Source organism: Artemia franciscana, chromosome 8 (assembly GCF_032884065.1).
Source record: "Artemia franciscana chromosome 8, ASM3288406v1, whole genome shotgun sequence".
Taxonomy (NCBI): domain Eukaryota; kingdom Metazoa; phylum Arthropoda; class Branchiopoda; order Anostraca; family Artemiidae; genus Artemia; species Artemia franciscana.
Window position 1 is genome coordinate 23,894,828 of NC_088870.1, and position 16,239 is coordinate 23,911,066.

The window sequence follows — 16,239 nt, forward strand, 5'->3', positions numbered from 1 at the left end:
TAGATGGTATCCTAGCCTTGGTAAATTTGGTATAGGAAAAGAAAAAAGTAATGGTTACAGACTGTTGTAGCTTTGAAGTTTCAACAATCTAGTTGTAACCAATACAGTATTTGGTAATAAAATGGCCTTTGAGTTAACATGGTATTCACTTGGTGGTAAACAGCTAACCTTATTGATTATGTAATTGTAAACCGAAGACCGGATACAGATACATAAGAGGATACTAAGGTAAATAAGAGTGCTTTAGTTGATTATAATAAAGATCACCATGTGGTTGTGCAAAGGATTAATTCAAAGCTGAAATTTAGGAAGGGTAACTACCTTCTGGGAAGCCATGACGTTGGTAGACTCTAAGATGAGCCTTTGAGAGAAACTTTACAGGAAGAGTTGAATACTAAACCGGACAGTTTAAAATTTGACAATGTAGAAGATAGATGGAATAATTTTTAGAAAATGATTTGTGAAGTCGCTTAGGGAAGAAAGTTAGAAACGCAGCTTGGAATATTAATGTAAATGCTTTAGGTTTAATAGAGAAGAGGAGGGGCCTGTAAAAGAATTATTTGAGTGATTGATGATATGAAAATAAGAGGAATGTAAAGAAAATGGTGAAAGCATTAAATATGAATTAAGGAGATGTTAAGTTGAGGCCATGGATAAAATTGCCGAACATCTGGAAGATGCAGCTGGACGGCATAGTAGTAAAATATTGAACTGTCTTTTTAATAAGTTGAGGGAACAGTCAATCGGGACTTGCCCCAATTAAAGATAAGAGTGGGACCTCAATATGTGGTAAGGAAAGGTTAAAGAGAGATGGATAGAACATTTTGAGAATGTACAAAACCGTGATAGAGTTACAGGAAAATATTTAGAAACGAATGAAAAAGATTGTGACCTTTGGGATGAGAAGGAACATTTATTTAGTGAGGAGTAGTAAGTGACAGTACTGAAAGGATGAAAAAATTATAAGGCTCCAGGTGCTGATGGTGTGGTAAATCAGGTGTTTGAAATATGGTGGCTCTGAGGTTAGAGATACGTTACTGAAGATTATGGCTATGATTTTTGAAAAAGGGAAAGTACCTAGCGATTTTAGGAAAACTCTAAGTAAAACCATCCATAAGTAAGATGATAAGAGTGAGCGTCTTAATCATATAGGCATCAGTCTGGCTTCTGTAGGAAGTAAGTTACTTAGTATGATGATACTGTTTAGACTAAAAGATGCTGTAGATAAAGCTTTAAGAGAAGGACAGTGTTGTTTTAGGAAGAGTACAGGATGCGTCGACCAAATTTTTACTCCCAGATTAATAATTGAAAAGTGCCTGAGTCATCAAACTCCTTTAGTCCTCAGTTTTATAGATTATGAGAAATCGTTTCATTCAGCTGATCGAACAGCTTTAGCGAAGGTCTTATCCTTATATGGTATACCAGATAAATACATCAAAGGGATTGGTACTATGTACAAGAATAGCTTTGCTGTGGTTAAGGTGGGAAATTAGGTCAGTAGCTAGTCAAACAGTTCGTGGTAACGAACTGTAGTAAGGAGCGACCTGGCTGAATAGTAACCGAAACTCTAAAATATGGAATTTTGATACCAATAGTTACATCAAAAGAATCGCATTTTAATGCTGATTTTTAATCAGCAGTTTTAATCTTAACGAAAATCACACCATCAGATTCAGCGTATCAGAGAACCCTACTGTAGAAGTTTCAAGCTCCTATTTATAAAAATGTAGAATTTTGTATTTTTTGCCAGAAGACAGATCACGGATGCGTGTTTATTTGTTTGTTTTTGTTTTTTCTCAGGGGTGATCGTATTGACCCAGTGGTCCTAGAATGTTGCAAGAGTTCTCATTCTAATGGAAATTAAAAGTTTTAGTGCCCTTTTTAAGTGACCAGAAACTTTGGAGGGCACCTAGGAACCCTCCCACGCACATTTTACCCCAAAGTAGCCGGATCAAAATTTCGAGATGGCCATTCTGATCAGCTTAGTCGAAAACATAATAACTATGTCTTTGGGGACGACTTAATCCCCCACAGTCCCCGGGGGAGGGGCTGCAAGTTACAAATTTTGACCATTGTTAACATATAGTAATGGTTATTATGAAGTGTACATAATTTTTCAGAAGGACTTTTTCGTGTTGGAGTGGGAGTGGGTCGGGGGATGGGATTACGTGGGAGGATCTTTCCATGGAGGAACTTATCATGAGGGAAAAGAATTTCCATGAAAGGTGCGCAGGATTTTCTAGTATCATTTAAAAAGAAACAATGAGAAAATAAATAAAAACTTTTTTTCACCTGGAAGTAATGAGTAGCATAAAAGCTTAAAACGAACATAAAATACTACGTATATAAGAAGGTTTTCTCCTTCAAAATACCTTGCTCTTTACGCTAGAGTATTTTTAGTTATTTCAACTGTTTATTCTACGGCCTTTGTGATTCAGGGGTCATTCTTAAAGATTTGGGATAAAAATCAAGCTTTAGTGTAAAGAGCGAGGTATCGACGAGGGGACAAACCCCCTCATATACATAAGAAAAATACACAAATATAGAAGTTCGTTACGTAAGTTAATTCGTAAGGTACGTATGTTTATTACTAACAAAAATGTTCGCACAAAAAAAAAAAAAAAATCTAGTTGCATTTTTAAGTAACCAAAAATTGGAGGGCAACTAGGCCTCCTCCCCCCCACACATACACACTTTTTTTTTATCAAAATCATCCGATCAAAACTATGAGAAAGCCATTTAGCAAAAAAAAAATTAATATACAAATTTTGTTTTAATTATTCATGTGCGGTGAGCCAAAATCAAAACATGCATTAATTCAAAAACGTTCAGAAATTTGAAATAAAAACATGTTTTTTTAACTGCAAGTAAGGAGCGACATTAAAACTTAAAACGAACAGAAATTATTCCGTATATGAAAGAGGTTGTCCCCTCCGCACCGCCTCGCTCTTTACGCTAGAGTTTTTTATTGTTTTAAAAAGTAGAGTTGTGAGAAAGAGTCAAACTTTAGCGTAAAGAGCGAGGCGTTGCGGAGGGGACAACCTCTTTCATGCGGAATAATTTCTGTTCGTTTTAAGTTTTAATGTTGCTCCTTACTTGCAGTTAAAAAAACATGTTTTTTTATATAATTTCTTATTAAATCAGGAGTTAGCAGGGTTGCGTTCTATCCCCGTCTGTATGGATCATTTTGATGAACTTTGTTCTAAGAAGCACAGTAAAGGCAAAGGCAAGTCGAATGGGGAAGTAAAACTCTCCTAGACTTAGATTATGCTGATGATTTAAGCATCCTAGATGAAAATGTTAGCAGAAAGACTAAACATATTGAGGTTTTGGTAGTTCAGGGCGCAAAACAAAGGTTTGAAAATGAATATTATGAAGATTATGTCGCTAAAACTAGGAATAAGTGAAGGTGAAGAGGGGATGTTGGGTAACGACAAGATTGATCAATTGGACACCATCACTTACCTACATAGTATTATTAGTAAAGACGGTGGATGTAGTGAAGATGCTAAAAATAGAATAGCCAAGGCCCAAGCTGGTTTTTCACAGTTGAAAAAGTTTGGACGAATAGAAAGATAAGTCTACGAACCAAGATTAGAATATTGGATTCTTCAGTGGTGACAGTGGTCAAATACGGTTCTGAAGCGAGGGTGATCTGAAAAATGATTTAGCATTTGCTAGATGTTTTCCAAAGAAATTGCCTATGGAATGTTTTGGATGCCTGACTGACTGACCGTATCTCAAACAGTAAGCTTTACGAAAAATGCGGTTCAGTCGCACTTTCTAGGGCTATAATGAGAGAAAGGATGAGATGGCTTAGACATGTTCTGTGTGGGAAGGATGACTGATTGCCAAAGGTTGTCCTTGTCAGCCAACTGTCTTGGTCCAAACGAAAAGCAGGTCATCTCCGAATGAGGTGGGAGGATGTTCTAAGGAGCGATTTAAGGGAAATGGAAACTTCTCGTAAGGGTGTAAAGAGGGAGGCTTTGAATGGATTGCGATGGAGAAGGAGCCTGCGTAGCTTTATTTGTCCCAGGCGGCTTATTACTGTTGTGAGTTGTTAATAGTTGTAGTATTAGAGGCATACTTTAGACCTTTCTGTGTTTCTTAGCAAAATGACTATATCAAATGTTGATCCGGTATTATGGGGGTTACATGGCCCTGTTTTGAGGGAGGGGGGCAGTATTCTCTTCAAATTTTCCTTTTGTAATGGAGTTTTCTTAGACCAAGAATTTAAGGATATAAGTTTCAAGACGATCAGGAGAAAATTAATGGATTGGTTTTTTCGGGGGGGGGGTACCTTGGAACGATTTTTTGGTACAATAGTTTCTTCTTCCCCCAAGGATTTACAGCTGTGAGGTGTAAACTGGTGAGAAGCAAAAGGTTTAGCCCTTTTACGAACCCTCTAATCCCTCTCTCCCCTCCAATAACCATGTTTGATTCTTTTGACCCAGAGGACGATCTCTGAAAGTTTTGAGCCAGTCCCGCACACATCATAAAACAAGCCTTCCATTTTCAATCATGTATGAATCTAAGAAAGGGAAGGGTATAATAAGAAAAAAATCGAATAGGTTAGAAAACGCGGATTTTGTCAGCCAGTAGCAAAATAGGAAGACGAAAATCAAGCAAATCTTTTGACAAGGACCTCCGCCAAGTCGTCCTCAGTGTTCAAAAAAAAAAAATATTTTTCTACTGACTGACAAAATCATCGTTTTCTCACCTATTTGATTTTCTTTTCATTTATTATATCCTTTCCTTTCTTGGTTTCATACGTCATGTAAAGCCAATGCGGTCTTAGAACATGTTTTCAATCATAAAACCCATATATAAGTAATTGTCAATTTGTATAATTTACGGCCCTTGTCCAAGAAGCATTGGTTCTCATGCTATATCTGAGGGCCTTTTTATTTGACTTTTCAACTACTTTCAATAAATAATCATCTCGAAATTCCTGTCGAGTGTCTTGGGGTTATTGAGGGGTTGTTGCCAAGAAAGGACATGAGGGACTAGTTACCTTCCAATCAGCTTGAGCTTTTGAAAAAAAGCGCTATAACTTTCAGTTTTAAGTGGAATGAACCCCCTCCAAAGTTTCAACGACCACCCCTTGCATATGAAGCGGCTGTGGGGAAATGTAACGCATTGCCGGCAAATGGCTCTTTACTTAAGCAGTGATGGAGCGCTGCCTCTGATAAGCAGTGGTATTTGCTTATCCTGACGACCATGAACGTATTTGTCTACATTCATAGCTACTCAAAAACAAATTTAATTCAGGCTCAGCCAATTACAGTGAAACAAATCGATGTTCTTAGTTCTATATTGTTATTTGTTAATATCGTTGTCCCCAATGTGAAACAGCGCGTCCCGGATTTCTCTTTAAGATCGTTTAGAAAAAGAGGTATATTCTTCTAATGGATATTTGTCTAATGGTTGTATTTGCAGAGGCCTGTTTACTTCATAGGAGTTAAGGTTGACCGGCTATGATCGGGACAAAAAAATGTTTCTGCACCTCTTGGTCATGATTTTAGCTATATTTTATAATGAAGCTATATTATTCAGCTACACCTTCCAATAATTACAGTGTTTCCTCATCGAAATCTGGAACAACAATTCCCGTAGAAAGTTTGCAGATTTATTGTCTCCGATCTTTTGTAAAATTTTGAAAGTTGTAGAATTGCCCTTTCATTTATGGCAGGATGATATGTTGGCTTCAAACCCTTTAGAGGACGTATCAAAATGATTAAAAGGATCCACTTGGTAATTCATAATATTTATGGTTTTGCATACGTTATATTCTAGAGCGTGAAGAAATTGAAACTGTCGCGAGTATTCTACTAGACAGTTAGAATGCATTTATTACAATTTCTCAGTATATATAATTATGCGTAAGCTAGATCATTATGATATAAGAGGACGAGTAAAATCTTAACTTGCGCTTAGCGGGTGACACTGTATGTAGCCTACTGTTTTAGAAAAAAAATTGGTGTAGTTGGAAATTTGTAATGAGAGAAGCTTTTGCCATTTTATTAGACTGGCTGGGATTAAATAATATAGCTATTAATGCCAGTTATTAGTTACCTTGATGTTATTCTAGATTATAATCTGTGACGAAAGCAATGCATTTCGAATGTGCGTTTGAATCAGAGGAAAAATATGGGAATAATGCGCAGATTTGGGTTAACCTTACCGTTTGAAGTGCTCTGATCTTATTACTTTATGTTTATTCATTCATGGTTAGCACTCTTTTCCCTTTTATACCTTAACATGTCCAAGTCTCATAGAGCGACCTTTCAAAAATAACAGAATAAACCTCCATGTGTTCTTAAAAGTTACCTTCTATCCCCTAAGACACGCCTATTAAAATCGTTGACTGATTATGTTTATTGTTTTCTTAATATACTTCCTTTAAAATGTTTTTTCACTTTTGATTTTATTCTGTTCAAATTAAAGTATCATCATGGTTTCTTTTCTTTGTCGAAAAACACTAATAGTGAAGGGCAACCTAGAATAGTGTGAATGACAGCAATAATGTTTTAATGCTATCGGTGCTACAAACGTAACTAAAATTATTTTTTACGTAGGAACATTTTAGCATATTTCCTTTAGAAATATTTAAAAGATTTGTTCAGGTGGCCATCATCCCGGAGCGTTACTCCGTCCCCACATTCTGGTAAATGATGAAAACGGACCCAGGAACTGAGGTGAACTGGTCCTTTTTTTGGTTTATTACCCCTACTCCATTGAGTTTTGTTGTTTATATTACCTATACCTATTTGTTTATGTTCTTCATCGGCTGCGTGACTAGGATGTGCTGTAGAGGACGGGATGATTGACGAATTTTCTACGGTTTCAATTTTCTTGGACTTCTTTTCTTTTTTTTATCTTTCATTAGAACTAAGGCTAAAGATGTAGCAGGTGAGTTTGGAAGCCTATTATAAAGATTTTAATATAGTGTAATATTGTTTGAAGGTTAGTTAAATTAGAAATAAGTAAGGATGAAGAGGAAATGTTATGTAACGAGAAGATAGACCGAGTGGATAACTTCGCTTTCTTGGGTAGCATAAATAGTAAGGGTATAGGATTCACTGAAAATACAAAAAGCAGAAAAGGCAAGCCGTTTTTTTTTTCTGGAAGACTAAAATGAGCGGCAAAACGAAGAGTCTAAAGATTCGAACAGCCGAATCCTTTAATTCCATTTGGCGGTTGTTTGATAAAAATATAAATGAGTCAAAACTGTACATACCACGTCTTGTATCTCAAGTAATCATTGTTTATCTTTCACTATACTCTTTTGACGTTTTCAGATCTTCGAAGCCTCAAATCCCGTCGAATCATTACGATGAAGAAAAGCCTAGTGGATATGTGTGATTTGGAAATAAAGCATGCCCAGGTTAAGTAAACTACGTGTCTCTCTCCTTTCGTGTAAAACTATTTGATATTATTTGAATTCCTATTATTTTTAGCCTTGTCATGTATGTGCTGCATATGAACCAAGTCGAACCAAGTCGATTCTTCTTTAAAGTTCTTGATATTTATGCGTCAAAGATTTGTTTCTCACGCAGGATTGCATTGGGAGGGGGAGGGAAATATTGGAAAACCTGGCTATCTCAGAATTTCTACTCGATAGCATTTTGGCCTTTTTCGCGCTGATGTGCTGTGGGTGATCTCTTCTATTATTTAAAGAGGGCACTAGAACCTTGAATCTCCGTCCAAATGAATACACTATTAATGTTCTACGATGACTAGTTCACTAGGACAACCGCTTGTGAAAAGAATAACGTATCCGTGACTCGACAAAAAAAAAATGCAAAATTTGGTATTTCCTACATAGGAACTCCAAACCTCCGGAATCGAGTCCTTGGACATTTGAATACAATTGCGCAATTCTATCCAAATCGCACCTCTTTTACAAGTTATTTTTTTTGTTTTCCTAAAGTTATGCAAATTCTTCTCAGGCTCATAAATTTAGACGGGTGACTTCATACTTAATGAATTGTGCATAAAAAAAAAAAAAATTAAATCTATCCCTTGCATACTCCGCTTACCATAAAAATCTTCCTCCCCAATTATTATCTTATTTTAATAGTAACAATTATGAAGGCCTCTGTCTCCGTTCATCCCACCGTTCCATCATTGCCCCCAAGTGTGTCTAGTTCCGCCCAGCGATTCCCCCATTTATAAATCTATACTTCAGTGGAATATAATACCCTCCAGTGTCGAGCTATCCACAAGTCTTCGCACGCTGTATAACAATGTACTAAAATTTTGATATTACAATTCTCTAAATTTTTATTCAATTTGCTGTAATTACCCAAGTTTCCTCTTTTCTTTTTTTCTCTCTTCTTCATTTTCAATTTTTCGGTGCTATGGTCCTCAACAAGTTCGCTTGCAGGATCTTTATTATTATTGGTGTTTTTTTTAAATAAATTGAATTAAATTGATAGTTGGAATCGTCATAATAGTTTAATTACTTCGATGTATTTATTGTTACTAAAAGTGTTTAATGTTAACAAAAGCTGAAGAGTTTGATCTGAAAACACTCTAAAAAAATCATTGAAAGAAGGCAACTAAACAATTTTCTCTGGAAAGTACTGCTACTGACAACTGCTAAAGTTAATACAAAGCAATTTTTAAGTCTTAAAATTATAAAGTCCATAATACATTTAATCATTTAAATACGGTTTATTTAACAATAATATATTTTTCTGTGTGTAATTTACAATTCGATTTATGGTTTTAGTGACCTGCCAATTTAGAACGAAAAGCAAAAACACAAGAAAGGCAATATAAATAGAAAGGGAAATATAGAAAGGGCAATATAAATTAACATGCTGCTTTCTGTGGAAAACTAGCAATTTTCCAGATTACCTATGATTTTTACCAGTTTTTATGGCATTTGGTATTAACCAAGTGATATATAGCGATTGCAAATTCTGTCGGTCTGTCGGTCCTGGTTTTGCTACTTTAGGCACTTCCAGGTAAGCTAGGACGATGAAATTTGGCAGGCGTATCAGGGACCGGACCAGATTAAATTAAAAATAGTCGTTTTCCCGATTTGACCATTTGAGGGGAGTGGGGGGCCCGTTAATTCGGAAAAATAGAAAAATTGAAGTATTTTTAACTTACGAACGGTTGATCAGATCTTAATGAAATTTGATATTTGGAAGGATATCGTGTCTCAGAGCTGTTATTTTAAATCCCGGCCGGATCAGGTGACATTGGCGGGAGTTGGGGTGGGGACACCTAAAATCTTGGAAAACGCTTAGAGTGGAGAGATCAGGATGAAACTTGGTGGGAAGAATAAGCACAAGTCCAAGGTAAGTGACTGATATAACCGGACCGTAACCACTCTCTTTGGTGGAGTTGGGGGGTGGAGTAATTCGAAGAATTAAAAAAAAATGAAGTATTTGTAACTTATCAACGGGTGATCAGATCTTAATGAAATTTAATATTTAGAAGGATCTTGTGCTTTAGAACTCTCATTTCAAATCCTGACCAGATCCAGTGACATCGGGGGGAGTTGGAGGGGGAAAACCGGAAATCTTGGAAAACGCTTAGAGTGGAGAGATCAGGATGAAACTTGATGGGAAGAATAAGCACAAATTATATTTAAGGGATTGACATAATTGGAACGGATCTGTTCTCTTTGGGGGAGCTGCGGGTTGTTAATTTGGAAAAATTAGAAACATAGAGGTATTTTTAACTTAAGAACGGGTGACCGGATATTAATGAAATTTGATATTTAGAAGGAACTCATGTCGCAGAGCTCTTATTTCAAATCCCGGCCAGATCTGTTGACAGTGCGGGGAGTTGGAGGGGGAAACCGGAAATCTTGGAAAACGCTTATAAATGTCATAGATTCGTGATTGACGTAGCCGGACTGGATCCACTCTCTTTTGGGGAGTAAGGGGGTGGGATTCAGTGCTTTTGCGAGTTTGATGCTTCTGGACGTGCTAGGACGATGAAAATTGGTAGGTGTGTCAGGGAGCTGCACAAATTGACTTGATAAAGTCGTTTTCCTCGATTCGACCATCTGGGGGGCTGAAGGGAGAGGAAAAATTTGAAAATTGGGATATTTTTAACTTACGAGTGGGTGATCAGATGACCTTGTGACTCAGATCTCTTATTTTTAGTCCCAACCGGCATTAAGCCTCTGAGTTTCCTTTTAAAGTAATCTATTGATTCTCAAAATTTTGCTAGAGCTCATGCCATATGAGATCTTGGCTCTTGGCTCTTCCGACCTCGTCACAAGTGCCATATGAGCTCTTATCTCTTGTTTTGCAGAAAATCGCAAGTCCCAATGCTTCATATGTTCCACATATGTTAGGAATTTCCTAACATATGTGAAAAAACTCATGAATCAAGTGAATAGTTAATTGCTAAATTGCTTATATGCTATAATCTAAATAACCATTCATTTCCCCTTGTGGAGCATTAATAGAATTTCAACAGCAGCTTTTGTAACTATTCTTATTTAAAACCCTAAAAAAGTTCCTTCATTTTATACAACTATATCTACATGCTTTTTATTATGTTAAAAATCCTATTTTAATCGTCGTATGCAAGAAGATGTTGATAATATTTTGTACGACAGTGTTATAGAAAATACAATTTTTCGTAAAAATTGATTCTATTTTTTAAATTATTTTTATTAATTGCGAAAGGTTTTAAATACGTCAATTTCCTTTCAAATGAGCCATTAAACAGCTCCCTGTGATTTCACTTGTAGTCAGAAAATATGTTATCAACAGGCTTTAAACCCGGACTAGAACCTGATTTCATCGATTACATTCAGCTTGTTGTCTACTAGAACAGCCTACACGCGAGGTGGCGTAGTGGGCTAAAATTTTTGTGCCAGTGGCATCTGAATGTAGTATTTTTATAGTACATGGAGAAACATTTAATTGCCACAAGGTATTGAACGCAGTTAATATGCACTTAGCGTTTAATATACCATAAGGAGGCTAAAGGTTTAGTTCTAATTGAATAAATAAAATTGAAAAGTAAAATTCTTTTTATAATAAATAGAACTGAATAAATAAAATTTGAATAGTGTAATATGTATTTTCGTTTCAATGCTGTAATAACTGGAAGAGAATATTCGTAGTATAATTCGCTTTCAATGAAGTGTCAGTGACGCAGTAGGCTTTAGATTTTTTAAGTTAAACTAAATATTTATATGTAATGATATCAACTGCTGAAAAGCCAATCAGTTCAAAATTTGATTTTACTGTAATTTCATTTTTTATTTTCAAAGTTGTAATAAGTACTTAGAAAATGTTTGTAATAAAGTGTCATTTTCAGTAAAGCGTCAATGACGCAGTAGGTTTTAGACTTTTGCAGTTAGGGAAGGAGGTAGTACCCATACTCTTCTTTGAATTGATTTTTATTTGTTTCAATCTTGATTTGCATGTGTAATTAAAGCTTTATTTGTTTTAAGGTTTCTTTATTCATTTATGTTAGAACATGTTGTATGTTTGTTCGCTATGATTATTTATTTAGTCTTGTTCGTTTTGGGTTTCATTTATGGTACAATGGTAAAACATTTTTGTTCATTTTAAGTTTGATTTGCGTGTTCAATTTTAGCTGAACTCCTTTTAAGATCCATTTATTCATTTATATTAGTACAATAAAAGAATAAAAACGAAAGCAATACAAAACCAGAAGAACGGAACAACAAGAATAAGTGCAAGAAGAGATAAGAAAACTAGAAACAATATTTCTTTTAAAGAAAATAAAAAACAATTGACCTCCTCCCCCTCCCGCACAAAAAAAAGGTAAACTAAATTTATTTAAGCTACTCCAACCCCAGCCAGGTAATAACAGTCCAGCCTAATGCTGGGTTGATTTTAATTACTTTTAGTTTTATTGACGAGCAATTCTGATTTCCCCCTTCTCCTCTTCACTTGATTAGCTGATTTTTTCTTCTTGTTGTAAGACGTTTCTGTTCTTTTCTGGTTTCATCGGAACTGAGTATGCCTCGTTTGACGCATCTAAAGATGTTAGTGGTCTTTTTTATCTTTCCTTGTCCTTTTCGGTGGCCGGTGTTACCCCCCCCCCCCCCCGGAAAATATACCCAGTGGAAAATAACCCCCCACGGAAAGTATCCCACCCCCGGAGAAAAAACACGGAAAATACCCACCACCCGGAAAATATCACTCCCACGAAGCCGGTTGGTCTCCAATCCCTTTGGATTAAAAAAAAAAATGACTAAAATTCTCAATTTCTGATCTAATGAGCAAACTCCGAGGTTTCTTTGACCTTGAGGTGGAGGTAAGGAAGGGGGTATGGTTCTCCCTCTTGTATGGAATACGATCTGCTCATTTTGGGGTCTAATGTTATTTTTGCTTTCATAATAACACTGTGGACCAGAAATGATAAGTGAGTAGATATCAATTTCAAATTTTTGAAGCGTTTTTAAAAGTTTCTTTCGTACCCCTCCCCACAAAAAAAACCTTCGCTGGAAAATACTCTTTTGCTGGCTTTTTGTTGGGAAACCTTTTACGGAGGGGATTACCGGCATGATTTTAAAAACGATCAGAAATTAAAGTATTTTTCGAATGAAAGTGCGCAAGAAACATTTTTCCCCTAAGATCGTCCGCAAGAAAGTTTCTTCGTGGAATTCTGCGCTAGAATGGAATTGTTCTGTGGGAATTTCCGTGGAAGGGGGGATTTTTACGTGGGGATAAAGAGCTTTCACTTTGGAATTTTTCCTTGGGGGAAGGAATTTTTCATGGAGAAGAGCCAGATTTCCCGGTATTATTTTAGAACGATTAGATTTTTTTTTTTTTTTTTTTTTTTTTTTTTTTTTTTTTTTTTTTTTTTTTAATATATAGCTGAAAGTAGGCTAAGGAGCAACATCAAAACTTAAAATGGACAGAAATTATTACGTATACTTTAGTATAGTTTAGTATATAGTATACGGGCATAGTTTAGTATGCAGTATACGTATACGTGTACTTTTAACTAATCGTAAGTTTTGACTTTTTGTCCCAATTCTTTAAAAAGCGACTCTTGAAACAGAATGGTCATTTAATAAGAATAATAAGCTATTTTTGAGTTTCCAATCATTAGTTTTAAAAGAGTGTCGGTGGGTGCCGAGTGAGGACTAAGTATGGTGCCTGAAACCACCTTGAAGGAGCCGGATTTTCCGGCGTGATCTGATTGACAATCAGAAATTAAAATTTAGAAAAAGTTTTTACAACCGAAAGTACAGAAAAACATTGAAAAAGACAAAAAATTAGTGGGGCTGGTGCACCCCTCTAAATCACTTGCTCGTCAAACTAAAGTCTCTATTGCTTTGAAAAAGCTTTTATTCTAATTTAGCGGCCCTAATGTTTGTGAAGTCTTTCTTAAAGAATTAAGAAAAAAAATGCAAAATTTAGCTTAAAAGAAGGAGGGGCATATATATGGAAAATTTTTATTTATTTAAAGTTTTAATACGGGTCTTTACTTTTAGTTTAAAAACCTATTTTTTTTTTAAATTTCATTAACTTGTTAATTTCATAAAAGCGTTACTGTACTGAATATTAAAAATATTTTGATAACGACTTTGTATCTTAATCCTTTACGAACAACATGTGAAACACAAGGTTCTTTAAATTAAAATTAGAAGCTTCTAAAAATTCAAAGTTACGTTAGCCTGGGGAGCGAGGCATTGTGGAGGGGTATCCTCTTCATGGTTCTAGGCATTCACCCCTCCCCTCCCCGCGGAAAATATCCCCAGAAAACACCCCCTCCCCCGCGGGAAATACCCCCGTGGAAAATAAGGCCTTCCAAATTTGAGAACTTCATTTGAGTTTTTTTTCGTGTGGGGAAGGAATTTTGGTACTTATGTGTTACGCACTACACATTCAAGTTTATGCTGTGTAAAACTTGAGGACAAACCAGTGTCTTCTTTAGTTTCTTTCAGCTTAGCGCAAGACAGAGACAAATGACAGAATAGATTGGAAATATTTAATTTGGGCTGTATATTTACGAATAAGGGGGGGGGAGGGTAAAGTATTTGTACAGTCTGAAGTCAGAAAACGATTCTTACTTCATAATATGTGGAATAATTGTACCTAATACATTTTAAATGCAGACGCGCTATGCTCCCCCCCCCCTCTAATGTGCAAATTTATAGTCCAAATTTATCAATGGCTTCAGGGGTTTGGTGCTGCGATGAGTAGTTAGTAGTAGTAGTTATAGTAGCATTGAATATTATAAATATCTTAATAACAAATGCTAAATTATTGAAAACGTCAGTGCCGGCCCGGAAGTATTATGATTTCTGCCAATGTTTCATGTGGGCAGGTTTTCCTCTCCAGATGACCGAAACAGATTTTCCAGTGACCCGCTAGCTGCGGAAAAAAATCAGAAAAAAAGATGCCGTCGATACAGAATGTCGTAGTTCAAGCTACTTTTCTTGTTTTTCAAGCCAGCATATTTTCTTTGTTGTTCAAGCCAAGGGACAGTTTTTTTCCTATATAGGGTTATTGAACAAGGTGGTTGTGATAGTGTACTTCGTTTTTCGATCTTACTCTAGTTTTATGAGTTAAGAGCTATTTTATCTTTTACTATGGGATTTGATCGTCTCTTATTAGGTTGCTCGCTACCGCTGCAATCCGGATAAGGCAAGGGTGGCTGCAATTTTTCTGCATCATGCCTACAATTTTCTTATTATTTTTGCAATTTTCTTATTATTTTTGCGCGTTTTTTTCGTACAATAAATGCGTCATTGGAATTCCGATTTTCCAAAAACGGGGATCTTTTCTGTTATTGGGCTGTGTAATAATTTTCTAACTATTGCATTTTATGAAATTACAGCTTTCTGGATTCTTAAACTAAATAAATTCTTTAGGAAAGCTTCTCAATGTAGCATACTGTATAGAGTTCAGTAATTTGTTTATATATTTCCTCTTGTCCCCAAGATTTTTGTGAAATGATTTTTTGGTCACTGAATAACGCTGACGCACAGGTCTTAACTTATTGGCTCAATGAGATAAGGCAAAGGGTGGCTGCAATTTGTCTGCATCATGCTTACGATTTTATAATTATTTTTGTGCTTTTTTCGTACAACAAATGCGTCATTTGAATTGCGATTTTCCGCAAGCGGTAACATGTGGACTGAATGGGCTTATGTTGATTTTGAAAATACAATTGGAAATTTTCTACCATTGAGTTTCTGCGTAGTAATTTTGTAACTGTTATATTCTAAGAAAATGTAGCTTTCTGGATTCTTAAATTAACAAAATTGTTTAGGAAAGCTTCTCAATGTAATATAGAGCTGAATAATATGTTGATGTATTTTATTTTCTTCTGCCTGTCATTGTTGTAACATTTTTCTAACAGTTTGTTTTACTGAATTGTTGCTTTGAGTGAAATTTTTTTTTTTAAGAATTATCATACAAAAACATGAAAATATTTAGTGTAAAAAATAGATAACAGGATTGTTTTTGTCCTAAGCTAACTAGAAATAGGACCTTAACCACATTCATAATAATTTTTTTTCTTTTTTCAGGGCCATATTACTTTACTTAAGTCAAGTTTATCACTTTTGCAAGAAGAGTAAATCTGGAAAATGAGTGATTTGATGTGCTCCAGAAAACTGCAGTGTGAACCTTTTGTTTTTTCATTCCACTTAGAAGGCCTTCATGATAGGAGTTGATCTTTTTGTTTGTTTTTTTTGCGATTTTGTTTAGGTTATATGGTTGTAATTTTGTAGAACCATTTCAAAATCTTAAGTTATTGATGTATTTGCTGTTACGAAAGAAATGTACAGATATATATGCAGGAATTAAACCAATGTCTTTTATGATATTTACTACTTACCCTAAAATATCTAGAATATGCGTAATTTATTTGATTGTGCTACTTTTTATGTTGCTGATGGATTTGAAGGATATGAGTATCTAAACTAAAGGAAGAACTCTTAGTTCTTAGTCATCCTTCTTGCCAAAAACTCGACTTCTTATGACGAGTCTTATGACCACGTATGATTTTGGATGTAAAAACATGGGTGATAAAGAGTGAATTAAATTTCCTTAAGAATATTAAACATGGTTATCTGTGACCGATTATCATATTTTAAAATGCATCGGACGTTCTACTTCGTATGAAATGTTAAGGACATGTCTTGATAAAAGAAAAGAAAAAAAAAGATAACCACCTCTTAAGATTCGTCTGGTTGAGCCACTTACCTCCTGGAAATAATGCAAGGGAAGATAGAAAATAATTTTTGGAGCCTGGCTAAATAAGACC

At 35.4% G+C, this 16,239-nt stretch overlaps 1 protein-coding gene across 7 annotated transcripts in view; it reads left to right on the plus strand.

Annotated features, from left to right (window-relative positions):
• The window catches only part of LOC136030165 (sorting nexin-6-like), a 106,127-nt gene extending 90,331 nt beyond the window's left edge, over nucleotides 1–15,796 (plus strand). For all 7 annotated transcript variants that reach the window (XM_065708899.1, XM_065708901.1, XM_065708902.1 and 4 more), the window contains 2 exons: nucleotides 7,302–7,387; nucleotides 15,500–15,796. In XM_065708899.1, the coding sequence (XP_065564971.1) occupies nucleotides 7,302–7,387; nucleotides 15,500–15,550 (137 nt within the window). In that variant the 3' untranslated portion in view covers nucleotides 15,551–15,796. The remainder of the gene's footprint in view (nucleotides 1–7,301; nucleotides 7,388–15,499) is intronic.
• The last annotated feature ends 443 nt before the right edge of the window (nucleotides 15,797–16,239 follow it).